Source organism: Xenopus laevis, chromosome 3S, assembly GCF_017654675.1.
Source record: "Xenopus laevis strain J_2021 chromosome 3S, Xenopus_laevis_v10.1, whole genome shotgun sequence".
In the NCBI taxonomy this organism is placed as follows: Eukaryota; Metazoa; Chordata; class Amphibia; order Anura; family Pipidae; genus Xenopus; species Xenopus laevis.
Window position 1 is genome coordinate 106,682,279 of NC_054376.1, and position 19,085 is coordinate 106,701,363.

General features: G+C 39.0%; 1 protein-coding gene across 7 annotated transcripts in view; it reads right to left on the bottom strand.

Moving 5' to 3' along the window:
* csnk1a1.S (casein kinase 1 alpha 1 S homeolog) overlaps window positions 1–19,085 on the bottom strand; it is a 37,727-nt gene that overhangs the window by 17,965 nt on the left and 677 nt on the right. For all 7 annotated transcript variants that reach the window (XM_041587505.1, XM_041587504.1, XM_018254074.2 and 4 more), the window contains 3 exon segments: window positions 12,122–12,228; window positions 6,256–6,382; window positions 4,252–4,350 (listed from right to left, as the gene is read on the bottom strand). In XM_041587505.1, the coding sequence (XP_041443439.1) occupies window positions 4,252–4,350; window positions 6,256–6,382; window positions 12,122–12,228 (333 nt within the window).

Below are 19,085 nucleotides of genomic sequence, written 5' to 3' on the forward strand. Positions count from 1 at the left end.
TCTACAATATAAAATTTCATTCCTGAACCAGCAAGTGTATTTTTTTAGTTGTAATATTGGAGTGTAGGCAGCCATCTCATTGGTCGTTTTGCCTGGTCATGTGCTTTCAGAAAGAGAGAGCACTTTAGGATGGAACTGCTTTCTGGCAGGCTGTCGTTTCTCCTACTCAATGTAACTGAATGTATCGCAGTGGGACCTGGATTTCACTATTGAGTGTTGTTCTTAGATCTACCAGGCAGCTGTTATCTTGTGTTATGGAGCTGCTATCTGGTTACCTTCCCATTGTTCTATTAGACTGCTGGGGGGGGGGGGGGGTTGATATCACCCCAACTTGCAGTACAGCAGTAAAGAGTGACTGAATTTTATCAGAGCACAAGTCACATGACTGGGGCCATCTGGGAAACAGACACTGTCTAGCCCTATGTCAGATTTCAAAATTAAATATAAAAATAAATCTGTTCGCTATTTTCAGTGCAGAAGACTGCTGGAATAGCACTATTAACTGATGCTTTTTGAATGACCGTATCCCTTTAAGGAATTACTGCTTCAATGCCAATATATATTTAAATAGTTTATACTAAATCCATTTTTGGATAATGGGGTTAATATGTATTCAATCAAAATATAAAAATATATAAATTTCTGGAAAACAAGATGAAACTTAAAAACCGATTGAAATTTACAGTTATTGATTAGAGTAACTATGAATAATCACCTTGCAGGGCTCCGATGGGGTGTAGTGTTTAAACAGCTGCTGCAGAGACCTCATATAACACAGCAAAGTGTTTTTTTATAATTATGTAAAGATTTTTGGGTGTAGGGGTGGCACTGGGATTCCATAACTTAAGAACCCCGTGCAGTGACCACCATGCACAGCAAGAGAAGGTAATCTAAGCAGGGGTGTTCCAAGCGGAATGACATTCTCAACTCTTAATTACCCTTAAGAATTAAAAATAAAACATTTAAGAGCCATTACTTATTTTGTGGTTTTGCTACAGTGCTTGGCGAATAGGATGCCTTTATCAAAAATACTTGCCTTCAAAACCGTTCCTTGCACTTGTATGATTTGGCACTTGGTGGCCTGCCACTATATATTTAAATAAATAGCAAAAGGGCAGCAATTGATGCATTGTTTGTTGCATTTAAACGCATAGTAAAAGAGAGCCGTAAGGTGGCCATAGACAGAGATCTGTCCCTGATATGCCCACATTGAAGTGGCCTTTATCAGGCTGATCCGATTGTGGGCCCTAGGGCCCAATGATCGGATCATAATGCATCCAAAACGGGCGGTTGAATCTCGGATCACATCAACGCACAGATGCAGCCGCGATCCGATGGGAATTTTTAACCTGCCCGATTGAGATCTGGCTGACTTTCGGCCAGATATCGATCAGGGAAGTCTGCCAGATGGCCCCACACACGGGCCAATAAGCTGCTGACTCGGACTGTCAGCAGCTTTTATCGACCCATGTATCGGGCCTTGTAGTATCAATTGCATTTTATACATTTTAACTGAACCCATAACTCTGTTTAAGCAAGCGTTAGTGAGTGGTACCCACATGCCCCAGCTAGGGGAAGTGTTTGGAAGATTTGATAGCCCTGGCTCTCCCTGAAAGTATAGCGGCAGTTAAATTGAGAACTAAACCCTAAACATGAATATGGCTTAAAATGCCAACTTTTTTATAATGACCTTATTGTACCAGCCTAAAGTTTCATCTTCTTAATAGCAGTAATGAAGCAGGACTTCATATATGTCACAGGGGGTCACAATCTTGGAAAGTGTCTGTGACACAACATATTACATATGAGCTGTTTTATGCAATATCTTTTTTAGAGAGACCTACATTGTTAGGGGGGTATAGTTTTCCTTTAAGTCAACTAGCATCAAAATAATTTAGAGCAGGCCGTTGAACAAACCATAAATGTCAATGCGGCAGCCACATCAAGACTAAACCTAATGGCCCGATGGTAGTTATACATTAATATCTACTTAAAGGAACAGTAACACCAAAAAAAAAGTGTGTTTTAAAGTAATGAAACTATAATGTCCTTTTGCACTACACTGGTAAAATGGAGGTACTTGCTTCAGAAACTCTACTATAGTTTATATAAACAAGCTTCTATGTAGCCATGGGTGCAGCCAGTCAAAGCTGAAAAAGGACAGGATACATAGCAGATAACTGATAAGCTCTGTAGTATACAATGGGATTCTTCACAATGTATGTGTTTATCTATTGTGTAGTGCCTGAACGGCTGCCCCCATGGCTACAAAGTAGATTGTTTCAGAAACCCTACTATAGTTTATATAACAAACACACCAGTTTTACCACGGCAGGGTAACAGTACATTATATTGTCATTTTTTGGTGTTATTTCCTTTAACTCCTCATGTATCATTGCCCATAAAAGTGGACACATGGAGCTCACTTGCTCTACTGACAACCTGAACAGAATCTAGAAATCCTTCACTTCCAGATATACCGATTCACCATACACTGGCAGATATGGTGCATCAATATTGGTCAGGACCAGCCAGTCAACATAATGGAAAGCCATGAACACATTATACCGTTTACTTCAAGCCCATATTGGAATAGTAATCCAATACCAGAGCAATGCTGGTTATAAAACAATGCATAATCCTGGGTACACACAAATGAGAATAGTCCAAAAACACAAAAGTGCTGCCAGAGTATATAAGAGGGAGGGAAAGAGTCAAATGCTACAAGGTACTTTTCCCAAACAACAGTGCCAAAGGAAAGAATGAAATGGAAAAACAAGGTATTTCCATAAAGGTCTGGATAAAAAAAAAATCAGCACAGAGCCGAGACAGTAGTAGGGAAGGGCCACAAAATAAATAAATTTAAAAAAAAAAACAAAAACACAGAGGAAAACAATATGCCTTCGTAGTGCACAGAGCACCTGGGTTGTAACCTAGTTAACATGTTCTGGCCTTGAGTTGGCATTCATACAGGCAAACAAAGGTAAACATTAGCTACGATGAGAAATTAAGAATAGAAATGCACAATTGGCAATCTTGCTTCCAATAAGGTGATGTACATTTGTTCCCATATTTTTACTGCTTGTGTGCCCATGTTGAATTTACACTGGAAATGTTCATGTAATGCACAGCATGCTTATTGATTGGCCAATTGCTGCCTGTCTGCCCAAATTTAGCATAGGAACACTGTCAAAAAATGCATGTAATGTTTGCTCAGTAAGGCTCACGGCACATGTAGGGGTTTCACTGCTGGTGTATTTCCTTGCCTGTCACTACCCATGCAGCTACCCAGCAATTTGAATTATAAATGACTGTCACATCAGAGTTCAGTCCGTTTAAGGCCAAAATTCATATTGGCAGTGAAGTCAATGGCAGGAGTTTCTTTACAGTCAGAAATACACTGGTGGGGAAAGCACTGCGTGCCATGAGCCTAAAAGTGCTGCTACTTTAAAGCTTAAAGGAACAGTAACATCAAATAGTGAAAGTGTTTTAAAGTAATACTAATATAATGCAGTGTTGCCCTGCACTGGCAAAACTGCGGTGTTTGCTTCAGAAACAATAAGCTGCTGTGTAGCCATGGGGCAGCAATTCCAAGGAGAAAAGGCTCAGGGTTACACAGCAGATAAGCTCTGTAGAACATAATGATGTTATCCGTTATCTACTATTTAACCTGTACCATATAGCCTTTTTTCACACAGCAGCTTGCTTTAGTCTATATGAACTATAGTAGCGTTTATGAAGCAAATACATCAGTTATACCAGTGCAAGGTACATGATATTTTCATTACTTTAAACCACTTTCATTTTTTTGGTGTTACCGTTCCTTTAAATTAGCGAAATCATGCACCACTAGCAACCTAATGAAATCCAGACCTGCCATTTCCTAGAACATAATTATAATTAAAGGAGGTCTGCAGTATGTCAGTCTTCTATGTAGTCTTGCTATGAGAAAAAAAACAACAATTTGTGTGTGCGGCATGACCTCTTTTAATCACATTTCATCTTAATTGGTTTTTAATTAAGAAATGCTGCTTAGTTAGGTAGCTGCACAATATACATTTGTAGATTATTTATAATGGTCCAGCAAAACCAAAAGCAGTCTAGCAGACTGGATAATTTAAATCTAGGGCAGCTTGTTCAATGATTAGTTAAAATGTTAATGAAGTATAGATGTGAGCATTGACAAGTGACATCAAGCAGGCATAACATTAATTCAAAACAATTCTGGGCAGAGAAATATAAAACACTAACCTTATTACAGTGACGTCCGATGCCCATTAGAAAGTTATCTGGTTTAATGTCTCTGTGTATAAAATTCTTTGTGTGTACATATTCAATTCTACTTATCATCTGTAGTGTAAAAAGAAAATAAGTTTTAACACCTAAAAGTACTGTGTGATTAATAAAAAAAAAAAAGGTAATATAATAAACATGCAAGCAAAATGATTGCTTTTATCAGTGCAGTCAGATATTTAGATACAATTCTTAAATAGGTATTAAACCCCTAATCTGGAATGCTTAGATGATGCTGTAGTTGGGAGCAGGTTCCCTCTTTTCTAAATACAATCAATTAAAAATTCTGCACAAATAAAGTTTATATTCAATATTCCTTTCTCAGCATCCATTTCTCTTCATTCTCATGCAGCAGTTGGGTGTCAGATATTCATTGACCGTTAGATCCAATATATCTTATGGGTGGGTTCCATTTCTAGCAGTTGAATCAAATAACGGATTCCAGTACAAACAAAATAACTGACTTTTGCACAAATTATGCATGTAGAGAGACATGATTTCTGGTGATTTTAATAGAGTGAGCTCTAATACATCTTCTAGGCAAAAGGAGCCCCCTGTAAGATATATTGGATAGGGATGCCCCGAATCCAGGATTCGACCTTTTTAAGCAGGATTCAGATTCGGCCGATTCCTTCTGCCAGGCCGAACCGAATCTGAATCCTAATTTGCATATGTAAATTAGGGGCGGGGAGGGAAATTACGAAAACAAGTAAAAAATGTTTTCCCCTTTCCACTCCTAATTTTCATTTGCATATGCAATATGCATATGCAAATTAGGGTTCGGTTCGGTATTCGGCCGAATCTTTCAAGAACGATTCGGGGGTTCGGCCGAATCCAAAATAGTGGATTCGGTGCATCCCTAATATTGGATCATTCATCAGACACCCAACTCCTGAATGAAGACAGAATGAGGAGAAACAGATGCTGAGAGAGGGGTAGTGAAGATAAACTTTATAATTTAAGAAATGGTACAGAATTTGTAATTGATTGTATATAGTAAGTTGCTTACTTCAGTATGAGGAAGCTTATATTCAATTTTCATTATTGCGATAGTTGCACTTTAAAACAAATTAAAGAGCCATTGTTCACAGGTTGGTTATGACTTTTCATCCCACAGTCAAAGCAAGGGGTGTGGCCTTCTAACCAAGGCCATTTGGATTCTCAGGGTAAACTCCCCATAATATATTTAGCATTACACAAACCCTGATAATCAGTATCAGATTTGCTTAAATATGCTGTAATGTTAATTATACTGGGTGCCAAGTGCTGGCAATACCTTTTGAACTTCTCTGCCTGCAAAGTCCCCAGGACCTTGATAAAAGTAACAAACAAAAGTTGCAGACTATAGCTGCATGGCAGAATGCCTTTCCCCATCCCCTGATGGCATCAATTTTTTTCAGCAAATAGTTTCCGTGCTATAGGAAAGACACTGAAATAGTTTTAACAAGCTTTGGGCTTCAACAAAGACACAGTTATTAAAGGACCAGCAACAAATTTTTTTTCTTTAAAAAAATTTGTTGGTATAGAACGAAAAAAAAAAAAAATACGACATATTAAACGTCTAAGTCTTTATTAAGAAATAAGTTACCGAAAATCCGCTTGCGCTCCTCTCCAAAAAAGCAAAACAAAATTGTGATCCATCGTGCAGCGCTCGATTTCTCCTCCCTTATAGGAGAGCCAGGGAGGAGAAATCGAGTGCTGCATGATGGATCGTCGCAGTGTCGCCTTTTCTGAGGAGGAGTGCAAGCGGAGTTTCGTTAAGTTATTTCTTAATAAAGACTTCACAATTTAAAAGTTTAATATGTCTGTGTTTTTTGTTGTTGTTGTTGTTTTTGATATTGATATTGCCGATCCTTTAAATGCATCTCCTAAGGGAATGGAAAGAACCCTGATTGCACTTCTGCAACTTGGATTTTACTTTTGTATGATGGCATTTTAGGATTCTTAAAGTAAATTGCATACCTGGTCTGCTAACATAAGAACTGTCTTCATTGTGAACCTACGCGAGCAAAAATTGAAAAGATCTTCAAGACTGGGTCCAAGCAAGTCCATAACTAGAACATTATAATCCTTTTCTTGTCCATACCACCTGGACAAAAAGAAAAGTAGTGTGAAAAACAAGTATACAAAATAGCTATATGCAGTTTAGATATATACTGTATAAATGCAGCATATGCATTTTATACTTGTACTATAAGATGTTGTTTTTAAATGTAGCCCTGTGCAAAAGTGATACAAATGTATTTCCTTACAAAAACAGGCAAAATTTCTGTTCAGCACAAGTCCTGTTCATTGAACAAGTGTTGAAAAAGGGGTATATTGCTCCTTAAAGGAAAAAAATAATAATAATAGTGCTTTAAAATAATTAAAATATGTACTGTTGCCCCTTATCTGTAAAAATCACATGTTAGCTTTAGAAAGACTACTATAGTTTATATAAATAAGCTGATGTATAGCCATGGGGGCAGCTATTCAAGCTGAAAAAGGATAACAGGTTACTTGGCACATAACAGACGAGCTTTGTTACAGGGTGAATCCATTGTCTGCTATGTAACCTGTGCTTTGAATGGTTGCCCCTTGGTTACACAACAGCTTGTTTATATAAACTATAGTAGTACAAACCAATTGTACAATAGTGCAGGGAAAATATTTTAATTACTTTAAAAGCCTTTCATCTTTTGGTGTTCCTGTTCCTTTAAGGCTAGGGCCACACGGGAAGATTCAGGGAGATTGGTCGCCTGGCGACTAATCGCCGTGTCTTTGAGGCGACTAATCTCCCTGAATGGCTCGCTGGTATCTCGCACCCGCTAGCGCTAAAGTCGCCTGTGCCAATTCACACACGGCAATACGTTTTTCAAAGTCGCTCGAAATTGCCTCGCGTCAGCAAGATTAGACGTGGCGATTAGTCGCCAGGCGACTAATCTCCCTGAAAGCTTCCCGTGTGGCCTAGCCCTTATGAATACGGAATAGTATATAGGTGTGGCGTTTGTCTAGTCTACCTGATTTAAAAGAGACACTGATTCTAGTGAATTTACTACACACAGCACTTCTCCTTTTGATTAACCTCCATGTTTTAGCAAGAAAGGCATACTGCAATCTAGCCATCTTCATAGGTGAATCCTCAACAGGTTCCTAACACATGCGGCAACAGCAGAACATACTTTTCCTGATACGAAAAGGACTTATGTATGTCTGCCCTTCCAGCTGCCAAGTCCTAGTTTGCACACAAGATTAAAGTAGAAAAACCCAGTGTAAAGCAGTTAGATGAAAGGAATACTATGTAAAATAAATTAAAATATGATAGGATTAAAGGGGACCCATCACCTAAAAAAATATTGAAAATCCTATTTCATCACATTAGTCAAGAAAAATGAACTTTAATTACACAATATAAATTATTTGGATCTTGTTTCCTTCAGTCTGGGAATTCATAATTATAGCAAGCAGGCAGGAACCATTTTGTGGACACTGTTATTAAGACAAGCTTTGCATCAGCTCAGAATCTTGTTTGTGCACCAGAACGGGGGACCTGATGTCCATCCCCATACACTGGCTACACAATTAAATGGTTAAGGGAATGGGGGAATGTGTGGAAAGCCGTGACATCTAGGAAGTGCTGAATGGAAAGTGAAAGTAATTGTCTGCCCCACCTCTATGACTAAGGCTTTTCAAATGAGTTTACAACAGCTATGAATGCTTTATTAAAAAATAGAAATTGGATTTAATGTTTAATTTGAAAAGGACTTATGAAACAGCTTTTTGTGTCTGGGTGACAGGTCATCTTTAGAGTTTGTTACAAATGCATTTTGCATGTTCTAATGCAATACACCAGGTCTTCATTATTTTACAAATTTTATAACAGGAGTCCAAATTTTATTAAAAAAAAAAGAAAAAAGAAAGAACGAAAAGAAAGCCTATAAATCAATGTATTTATTAGTTGCCAGGGTAGTTAACATAATGAAGTTGACGTGAAAGTGAATTTCCCGTTTATGAAGGTTAAAGTTACTGGGCTTTCACTGCAGGTCTAAACTGGAACAGGGGCCAAACTATCTGAAGATCTATTAAACCAACTACCTGGGTTACCAGAAAAGACAAATGTCTGCCTGTTAGTTACCAGAGCATAGGTAGGCCTGGATTTGTGGGAAGGCCAAAAAGGGCTGGTACTAGTGAGGTACCCCTCTGGCTACATCTGCATTAGTTCAGAAGCACTGGAGATGCTGGAGACCGCATGGCTCAGGACATGACAATTAGGGATGTACCAAATACACTATTTTGGATTGGGCTGAAGCCCCGAATCCTTCGAGAAAGATTTGGCCGAATACAAAGATTCGGTGCATCCCTAATAGAAACTACAGGTATAGGATCCCTTATCCGGAAACCCGATATCCAGAAAGCGCCGAATTACGGAATGGCTGTCTCCCATAGACTCCATTTTATCCAAATAATCCAAATTTTTAAAAATGATTTCCCTTGTGTGTGTGTGTGTGTGTGTGTGTGTGTGTGTGTGTGTGTGTGTGTGTGTGTGTGTGTGTGTGTGTGTGTGTGTGTGTGTGTGTGTGTGTGTGTACATATACACATATTAATGTAGAAAAACTAAATAGGACTTAATTTGAAAGCAAAAAATTTTTTTGCATGGAGTGCTTATGCTGAAATATGCTTAAAGGTATAAGGAACAGTAACACGAAAAAATTAGTGTCCTAAAGTAATGAAAATAATATAGTTGTGCTGCACTGGTTTGCTTCAGGAACAGAACTATCGTTTATATAAACAAGCTGCTGTATAGCCATGGGTGTAGCCATTCAAAGCTGGAAAAGGGGAAAAGACAGGATACACAGCAGATAACAGATAAGCTCTGTAGTATACAGATTCTTTAGAACGAATCTGTTATCTACTGTGTAGCCTGTGCATGAATGTCTGTCCCCGTGGCTACACAGAGGCTTGTTTATAGAAACTATATATTCTGAAGCAAATACATCAGTTTTGTCAGTGCAGGGCAACAGTACATATCTATACAGAGTCTTTCCTTTAAAACACTTTCATTTTTTGGTGTTACGGTTCCTTTAAAGGGGTGGTTCACCTTTAATTAAACTTTTAGTATGTAATAGAATGTCCAATTTTAAGGAACTTTTCCGTTGGTTTCCTTTATTTTTTTATAATTTTATAACTATTTGCCTTTTTTGTGTGACTTTTTTCACTGACCCCATTTAAAAGCAAATGCGTAAGGCTACACATTTATTGTTACTGCTTCTCTTTATTGCTCATCTTTCTAGTAAGGCCCTCTCCTATTCCAGTCTCTTATTCAAATCAATGCATGGTTGATAGGGTAAGTTGGACCCTAGCTAATAATGAAAATTGAAGAAGAGCTGCTGAATAAAAAGCTAAATAACTCAAAAACCAAAATGAAAACCAATTGCAAATTATCTCAGACCATCACTCTACATCATACCAAAAGTTAATTTAAAGATGAACAACCCCTTTAAGTCCATTTGTGCGTGTATATTTTAAGAAAATGTTACCAATGAAATAAATTTAAGTAAACCAATTAGAAACAGCACCACAGATCTAAGCAGAAATGGCTGAGCAGTCTGGTTTTTCTGGATCATATAGAAGGGGATGTAAAGTCAAAAAATGAAATTCCTTTAATGGGTCCACTGCCAAAAAATAAGAATATCTTCAATATACTTTCAATTAATAATTCTGTACCCTTTTCATAAAAATCGTGATTTTCTGTGCTCCAGCTTCCCTTTTCTCCACGTGCACAGACTTCAGCCTGCATGAATTCCTCAACGGGCCGGCAAACAGGTGGCTGCTTTACTTCAAAACAATCTCCCCTCCTCAGAGTTCTCAAGTGTCAGGGAAGCAGCGTGTGAAGTGGTCAGGGAGGTTAGCTTTAGTTAGGAACCAACAGATTGTGTTGTACACAAAGTATCACTTATTTTGAAGTAAAGCAGGCACCAGCTGTCCAGCCGGGTTGAGGAATTAATGCAGGCTGAAGTCTGTGCGCGTGGAGAGAAGGGGAGCTGGAGCACAGATCAGTTTTTATGAAAAGCAAACTGAATATAGGTTTAAAGACTTTATATCTCATTTAATATGCCTTGCACTGAAATGTGTGTTGCCTGTTGTATTATCTATTGCTTTTGTTATTTCTTGCATAACAGTGCAATTGAAAGTATTTTCATTTTAATACTTGATCCCGTCTGAGAAACTATGCGAGGGGTTAGTAATTAAAGGAAAACTACCACCAAAACGAAAACTTGAGCAACAGAGTTTATATCAAATTAAGTGGCATATTAAACAATCTTATCAAACTGGAATATATATTTAAGTAAATATTATCCTTTTACATCTCTTGCCTTGTACCACCATTTTGTGATGGTCTGTGTGCTGCCTCAGAGATCACCTGACCAGAAATACTGCAGCTCTAACTGTAACAGGAAGAAGTGTTGAAGCGAAAGACAACTGTCTGTTAATTGGCTCACCATGTTTGTGTGCACCCTGAATCATACATTCCCAGGGGGCGGCACTTATTTTTTAAAATGGCAGTTTTCTATTTATGATTACCCAATGGCACATACTACTAAAAAAGTATATTATGAAAATGGTTTATTTACATGAAGCACGGTTTTACATATGAGCTGTTTTATGCAAAAAATTTTTTAGAGAGACCTACGTTGTTTGAGGGGTATAGTTTTCCTTTAAGCAAATTACTAGTCAATAATCAAGCTACTGGCAAGTATGAATTGCGTTAATTTGAATGAGACATTATCAATGCAGGAGCTTGTCACACCAATGAGACATTCATTAGCACTGTTTTGTGTAAGGTAGGAGGCATGATAGTGCTGGGTAATTCTGTATATATAAATATAACTGTATTCACCACATAACGATGCATCTTAAAGGGATACTGTCATGGGAAAATAAGTTTTTTTCAAAATTAATCAGTTAATAGTGCTGCTCCAGTAGAATTCTGCACTGAAATCCATTTTTTTATATTCAATTTTGAAATCTGACATGGGGCTAGACATTTTGTCAATTTCTCTGCTGTCCCTGGTCATGTGACTTGTGCCTGTACTTTAGGAGAATAATGCTTTCTGGAAGGCTGCTGTTTTTCCTTCTCAATGTAACTGAATGTGTCTCAGTGGGACATGGGTTTTTACTATTGAGTGCTGTTCTTAGATCTACCAGGCAGCTGTTATCTGGTTACCTTCTCGTTGTTCTTTTGTTTGGCTGCTGGGGGGGAAAAGGGAGGGGGTGATATCACTCCAACTTGCAGTACAGCAGTAAAGAGTGATTGAAGTTTATCAGAGCACAAGTCACATGACTTGGGGCAGCTGGGAAATTGACAATATGTCTAGCCCCATGTCAGATTTCAAAATGAAATATAAAAAAATCTGTTTGCTCTTTTGAGAAATGGATTTCAGTGCAGAATTCTACTGGAGCAGCACTATTAACTGATTCATGCATGGAACTGTTATCCAGAATTCTTGTGACCTGGCTTTCTGGATAACAGATCTTCACACCTTAAGACTACAAGAAAATCATGTCAACATGAAATAAACCCAATAGGCTGGTTTTGCTTCCAACAAGGATTAATTATATCTTAGTATGGATCAAGTACAAGCTACTGATTTATTATTACAGAAAAAAAGAAAATCATTTTTAAAAATTTGGATTATTTGATTATAATGAAGTCTATGGGAGACAGCCTTGCCGTAAATCGGAAACTTTCTAGATAACAGGTTTCCAAATAGCGGATCCCATACCTGTATTGCAACTTGTGTAAATACAGCAAGAACATGTTTTGGTGGCAAAAGAAGTGGTTTCTTACCGGATATGAGGGATTCCAACACCTCCTTGAAGTATCTTGTACAATTTGCTTTCATACAACAACTGGGGGTGGCGAGCTTTCTGCGATTCCAGCTTTACGGCTACCTCCTACAGAAATATTAAAATATTGTAAACAACAGACGCTCAACTTTGTGCTTTAAAAAAAAAATGAAATGTAAATTAAATATGCAACATTTAAGACCCAAGATGACTGAAATGGGAAGGAGAGGCAAATATGAAGACACAGAAAGGGACTTGTATAGTTTACGATGCATATACAATTTAGCATTGGTCTCTTTTACCTTTTACTTTTTTTATACAGTAAAACCTACATTTTAGGGTTTCTTGCATTTTACATGGCTTTTCCCACCAATACATAATACATTTCAGTGAGTGTATACAATTTTTCTGTTGTCGCCTGGAAAATGCAAAATGAGAGTTCTAACATGTATTTTTTTTCTTCCCTTTGGAATTAGAGCAATGCATTCCTTCTCACTCACAGGAGCAGCATTAATCACACTGGCGGGCAACTCAATTCATACTAAACAAATTGTTAAGGAAGTCATGGTAGGACCTCCTGAACAAACCGCGCCACAACTGTGCATCAAGGTGGTGGAGGATAATACAATGTTATTAGGGTAAAGCTGGCCATAGATGTTGAGATTTTTAAAAGATCCGATCCTCATCGTGAGACCACTATTTTCTCGGAACGATCGTACGAATTTACCATCAACTAAAAAGACCAATTTGCCAGGAAAACAGAGGGGAGCTGCCTGCTTGGCCCTGCAAACAGATAGATTGCACTGGGGCCGACAAAAGATTTTTTAACCTGGCCCATTTCCTGACAGATGTTGGCGGAAAAATCGTAAGATGTACGATCGGTCGAATCCCACTAACAGCGGTCAGACTTCACTAAAATCGGGTCATTCAGCAAGAAGAATCGTCGCGTCTATGGGGAGCTTTATGCAATGGCGCAGATTCAGTTCTGCAGGCATACAATTATCAAAGCCCAAGCTCAGGGTAAGAGAACATAAGGTTTACCTTTGAAAGAAGTTTTAGTATGATGTAGAGTGATATTCTGAGACAAATCGTTTTTTTTTTATTATTATTATTATTAGTGGTTTGTTATTTAGCTTTTTATTCAGCAGCTCTCCAGTTTGCAATTTTAGCAGTGATTTCAATATGAGACGGTTATATGAATAGGAGAGGCCTAAATAGAAAGGAGTAATAAAAAGTAGCAATAACAATAAATGTGTTGTCTTACAGAGCATTTTAGATGGGGTCAGTGAACCCCATTTGAAAGTAGAAGAGTCAGAAGAAAAAGGCAAATAACTTAAAAAAACTGAAAAGATGCTTAGAACTGGCCATTCGATAACATATTAAAAGGGATACTGCCATGGGAAAACATGACTGGGGCAGCTGGGAAACTGACAATATGTCTAGCCCCATATCATTTCAAAATTGAATATAAAAAAATCAGTTTGCTCTTTTGAGAATTGGATTTCAGTGTAGAAGTCTGCTGGAGTAGCACTGTTAACTGATGTGTTTTGAAAAACCATGACAGTATCCCTTTAAAGTTGAACCACACATTTAAAACAACAGTGTAAAATAAGGATGAATAGTATTTTGAAAATTGTTTACAAAGTTGCTCTTTGACCTTCCTTAGGTGAAGTCAAATTGTTCCAAAAGGCTGCTGTGTGGTTATGGCTGTGATTGTAGCATGACAGAACATTGCGTCACACTGGAAATGCATTGTTTACGGAACTGCAGGAGTTTTAGCGGATATAAAAGTTTGTCAATGTAGAGGAAAAATCAACATTAATGTTATCATTTAAAACTTTAAAAAAAAAAGGATATCTTTAAAAAAAAAAAAAAAAAACACTTAAAGAAATGTAACATTTAAAAATAGGAAAAAGGAAGGCTGTTATGCTGCTTTGATTACAAACAATGATGGGATGACTGAACAAGGTCTCCCATAGGCTTCTTCTGGACAGATTCTGGCTAAGGTACACATGGCATTTTAAAGGAGAAGTAGGCTAGAAATATTGGACATTATGTTTTGTGCTTCTGTACCAGCCCAAGGCAACCACAGCCCTTTAGCAGTAAAGATATGTATATAAAGATGCCCCAGTAGCTCCCCATCTTTTCTGTTGATTTACTGCACATGCTCTGTGCAGCTGTCACTTACTAAGCTTAGAGACACACTCACAATATACAGTATTCTTCACATAGAATATAAATGTCACAATATAAGGCTGATTAGTAATTAATACAAATAATTACTACATGGCAGCACGGAAACCAGTGCAACTAGCATCAGAATTTAATTATCAGCCTTGTAGCATAAGTTTATATTACAAGCCAACCTCATTTTCTGCTTGAGAATTTGCGACAACCCCCAAGCTTAGCTTCACAACAGTTGCTCAGAGACCTCTGAGCATGTGAGTGTCACAGACACTTTCCAAGATGGTGACCCCCTGTGACAAGTTTGAAGTCCTGGATCATTGCTGCTATTGACAAGCTGAAACTTTAGGCTGGTGCAATAAGGCCATTATACAAAAGTTGGCATTTTTAGCCATATTCATGTTTAGGATTTAGTTCTCCTATAACTGCCACTATGCTTTTAGGGAGAGCCAAGGCTATAAAATGCCTGTCAACACTTCCCCTAGCAGGGACATGTGGGTACCACTCACTAACGCTTGCTTAAACAGAGTGATGGGTTCAGTTAAAATGTATAACAGGAAAGGCAGAAATAATCAGTGATAAGTGATTGTTTGCTTTCTGCTCTTAAGAGGGGTGCTTCGCCTATATATGAGCTTTCAGCATAGTGTAGAGCAGGGATCCCCAACCTTTTTCACCCGTAAGCAGCATTCAGATGTAAAAAGAGTTGGAGAGTAAACACAAGCATGAAAAATGTTCCTGGATTGAGCCAAATAAGGGCTGTGATTGGCTATTGGTAGTCCCTTTGTGGACTGGCAGCCTACAGGAAACTCTGTTTGGCAGTACATCTGGTTTTTATCCAACGAAAACTTGCCTCCAAACCAGGAACTAAAAAATTAGCACCTACTTTAAGGGCTAGTCCACACGGGGAGATAGCGACGCGTTTGCGGTCGCGGCGACAAAGCGCCGCGACAGTCGCCGCGACCGGCGCAGGCGACAGTTTTGTATGGGCGCCTATGTAAAAACGCCTGTGCTAACCACACGAGGCGATGCGCTTTTCAACAGTCGCCTGAAAAAGCCTGGCGAGGCATTTTCAGGCGACTGTTGAAAAGCGCATCGCCTCGTGTGGTTAGCACAGGCGTTTTTACATAGGCGCCCATACAAAACTGTCGCCTGCGCCGGTCGCGGCGACTGTCGCGGCGCTTTGTCGCCGCGACCGCAAACGCGTCGCTATCTCCCCGTGTGGAATAGCCCTAAGGCCACTGAGAGCAACATCCAAGGGTTTGGGGAGCAACATGTTGCTCACGAGCTACTGGTTGGGGATCACTGGTGTAGAGAGTAATATTCTGAGACAATTTTGTAGCCTTATAGAGCAACTGCTTTTTAGATGGGGTCAGTGACCTCCTCATTTTAAAACTGGAAAGAGCCATAAGGTGGTAAATAATTCAAACATTAGAAAAATGAAAAAAAAAAAAAAAAAAAAAATTAAAGGGGTTGTTCATCTTGCAACACTTTTTCCTGTTCAGTTGTTTTCAAACAATCCAACAGAAATACTTTGTAAATTAGGTATGGGATTAGTTATCCGGAAACCCGTTATCCAGAAAGCTCCAAATTACGGAAGGGCCATCTCCCATAGACTGTATGTTACCCAAATAATCCAGATTTTTAAAAATTATTTCCTTTTTCTCTGTAATAACAAAACAGTAGCTTTTACTTGATCCCAACAAAGATATAATTAATCTTTGTTGGGAGCAAACCCAATATGTTGGGTTTCTTTAATGTTTACATGATTTTCTAGTAGACTTAAGGTACAAATTATGGAAAGATCCATTATCTGGAAAGCCAGATGTCATAAGCATTCTGGATAACAGGTCCCATACATGTACTTGTTTGCCATTTGTCACCGGTTTTCTAATATTTAAGGGTAAAGTTTCATTTTTCAAGTCTATCTAAAGAAGCTCGGAGGGGGGTGGGGACGGGGGTTGTTCTAAATGTATTCATTTTCTAACTTTGTCCCTGCTAAGCGGAATACCTGAGTTTCATTAAAAGCAGCCGTTAGAATCAATACAATATTTGGTAATATTCCATATATGCTGCTGAGAAATTAATCAACTGACGTATCAGGTTGAATTCAGAATCTGCAACTGGATTACTGAGCTGCCAAACTGAAGCAACAGAGACAGGACTATTCATAAAGTTAGATTTTGGTAAAATGGCAAAAAAATAAATAAAAGATAGAAAGCCATTTTAAAGCCTATATTCCCCAATTTTTATTTATACACTGAACTGTTCCTTTAAGTGTGAAACTATATCCCCTTTACTTTTACACCACTTCCAAATCTTCCTATAGTTATCTTTTATTACAATATTTAAACCACTAGTGGCGGTGGTAAATAACTACATCAGGTTGATATCTGATTAAATGGGTCACTGGAGAGCTTCAGGGAAAAACGGTTAAAACACAAGAGCGACAAAATGAATACTGGCTTATACACCTGTTACTAAAAAATAAGCGATCAAAAGATTAAAGGGCAATTCCGTATTTAATTTAGAAAAATAAAATCTTGTTGAAAATATTTAATTCAGCCCTTGACAGAAGCAACAAAATGTATTTAAGGAGATTTTTTCCCTTTAATGACAAGGCCAGGAATGTAGACTCACCAATAAACATGGCACTGGGTTGAGATTTTAACTGAGATGAGAATTTTAAGCAAAGCCATGGGAAATAGCTACTGCAGCTTAATATTTTTTTACTTTCCCAGTGTTTTGAGAAAATGTTGTTAAAGTGCAAAGGGGCTTAAAAAAGAACCACAAATGGGATTATATTTGGAATAATGTACCCTGTAAAAAGGGGCCATGATAACCAATACGGTGGTTGGAAAATAACCTGAAAACAATTTCTTAACTAGAAACCTATATAAAGGGTGTTTTGCTCAAATGTTACCTCAGAGCTAAACGAAGGCACAATTTGTAGCTGCAATGTTACCTTTCCCTCATACTATTCATACTACGTGTCGGTATGCTGAATCGTGACATTATTATTATTCATATCTTAAAATACACGAAATGACCTATGCCCGTGTCCTTTTCCCACTTCTTTAAAGGAGAAGGAAAGTAGTTCAGCACTTGGGGGTGTATTGACTTACCTGAAACCCCAAGCCAGTGATCCTATCAGCAGAAAACTGCACTGGCCCGGAGTTATACCAATGAGCACAGCGGCACAGAGTGATCCTCTTCCGGCTTCTTTCTTCTCGCGGCTGCGCATTAGAGTGAAAATCCGAACTAAAAAGTCAGCTATTACATTCAACTGCGCATGCGCTTGCCCCAGGAAATTTGAAGAAATTAGAAGCCAGAAGAGGATTGCTCCATGGTGCTCACTGGTATAACCCTGGGCCGGTGCAGTTTTCTGCTGATAGGAGCACCGGCTCGGGTTTCAGGTAAGTAAATACATTCACTTGGGGGTGCCTAACATTTTGCACCCCCAAGTGCTAAACGACTTTCCTTCTCCTTTAAATACCATCAACTAAAAATGGCGACTTCTTGCCCTTTTGAAGGACATTAGAAAAGAAACATAATACACTGCTAGTCTTGTAGGTGGAAAGGTTCAAGCAGAGACAGGCAACTCTCCTCTGTTGGTAGGAAGGCTCCAGCACAGCAGGAGCTTCTTTTTGAATTCCTGGCTTAGAGGCAAGTTTTTGTTTCATAAAAGCCAGGTGTACTGCCAAACAGAGCCTCATGTAGGCTGCCAGTCCATATAGGGGGCTATCAAACAGCCAATCACAGCCCTTATCAGACATCCCCATGGACTTTGCTCGCCAACTTTTTATTTTACAATTAAGGGTCTGGCCACACGGGCAGATTAGTTGCCAGGCGAAAAATTTCCTCTTCTTCGTGAAGATCTCCCTGATCTGCCTTCCGCCGGCTAAAATGAAAAACGCCTGGGGGGCAGGCACACTGAACCCGTAATTGCCTCACAAGGAAACTTAGGGTGACTTTGGAAAACAAAGCGATCTGTGTGCCTGACAAATTTTAGCCAGCGGAAAGCAGATTGTGGAGATTAGTTGCTGCGAAGAAGAGGAGATTTGTCGCCTGGCGACTAATCTCCCTGAATCTGCTTGTGTGGCCAAACCCTAAATGTGGCTCATGAGTAATAAAGGGTGAGGACCCCCTGCTCTAGTAGATAACGGTACATGCCAAAATGGCCCCCTCATTAGCAACATTGCAGAAGTTGGCCATACACAGGCAGATTAAAGCTGCAGATATCGGTCCTTTAGACCAATTCGGCAATTCATCTCCCCGTGTATGGGGGCTTTATGACGGGTCTTCCCGATCGATATCTGGCCACAATATCAATTGGGAATATTTCATTTCTCTGTCGACCGACCCGTCGGAGGCCATTGCTCCTCATTGTAATCGGAGTGTTTGGCCCTAGGGCGGAATGTTAGGATTCCCCAGATATAGTCCTGCCGCTGGTGGGCATGTCGGTGAAAGATCCGCTCGTTTGGCTCTCTCTTCATGCATGGCCAGCTCAAGAAGCCCAACACACCAACCAATACGATTAAATGACCAATCACAGAGCTGCTTGACAGAGGGTGGTCTAAAAATATTGACACATCAAACAGCTTCTACATGACGTAGGACCTATGACGACACTACCAGATTACTGAAACTTAATCCTAATGGCGGAGGAATTGGACAATTTGCCAATAGCCTAACTAGGAATAGAAGCCCTGATACAGCGAGTGATAAAGCAGACGTGTTTCGGCAGAATACTGGGGCTACGCTGGGCTCTCAGCACGTTTCTG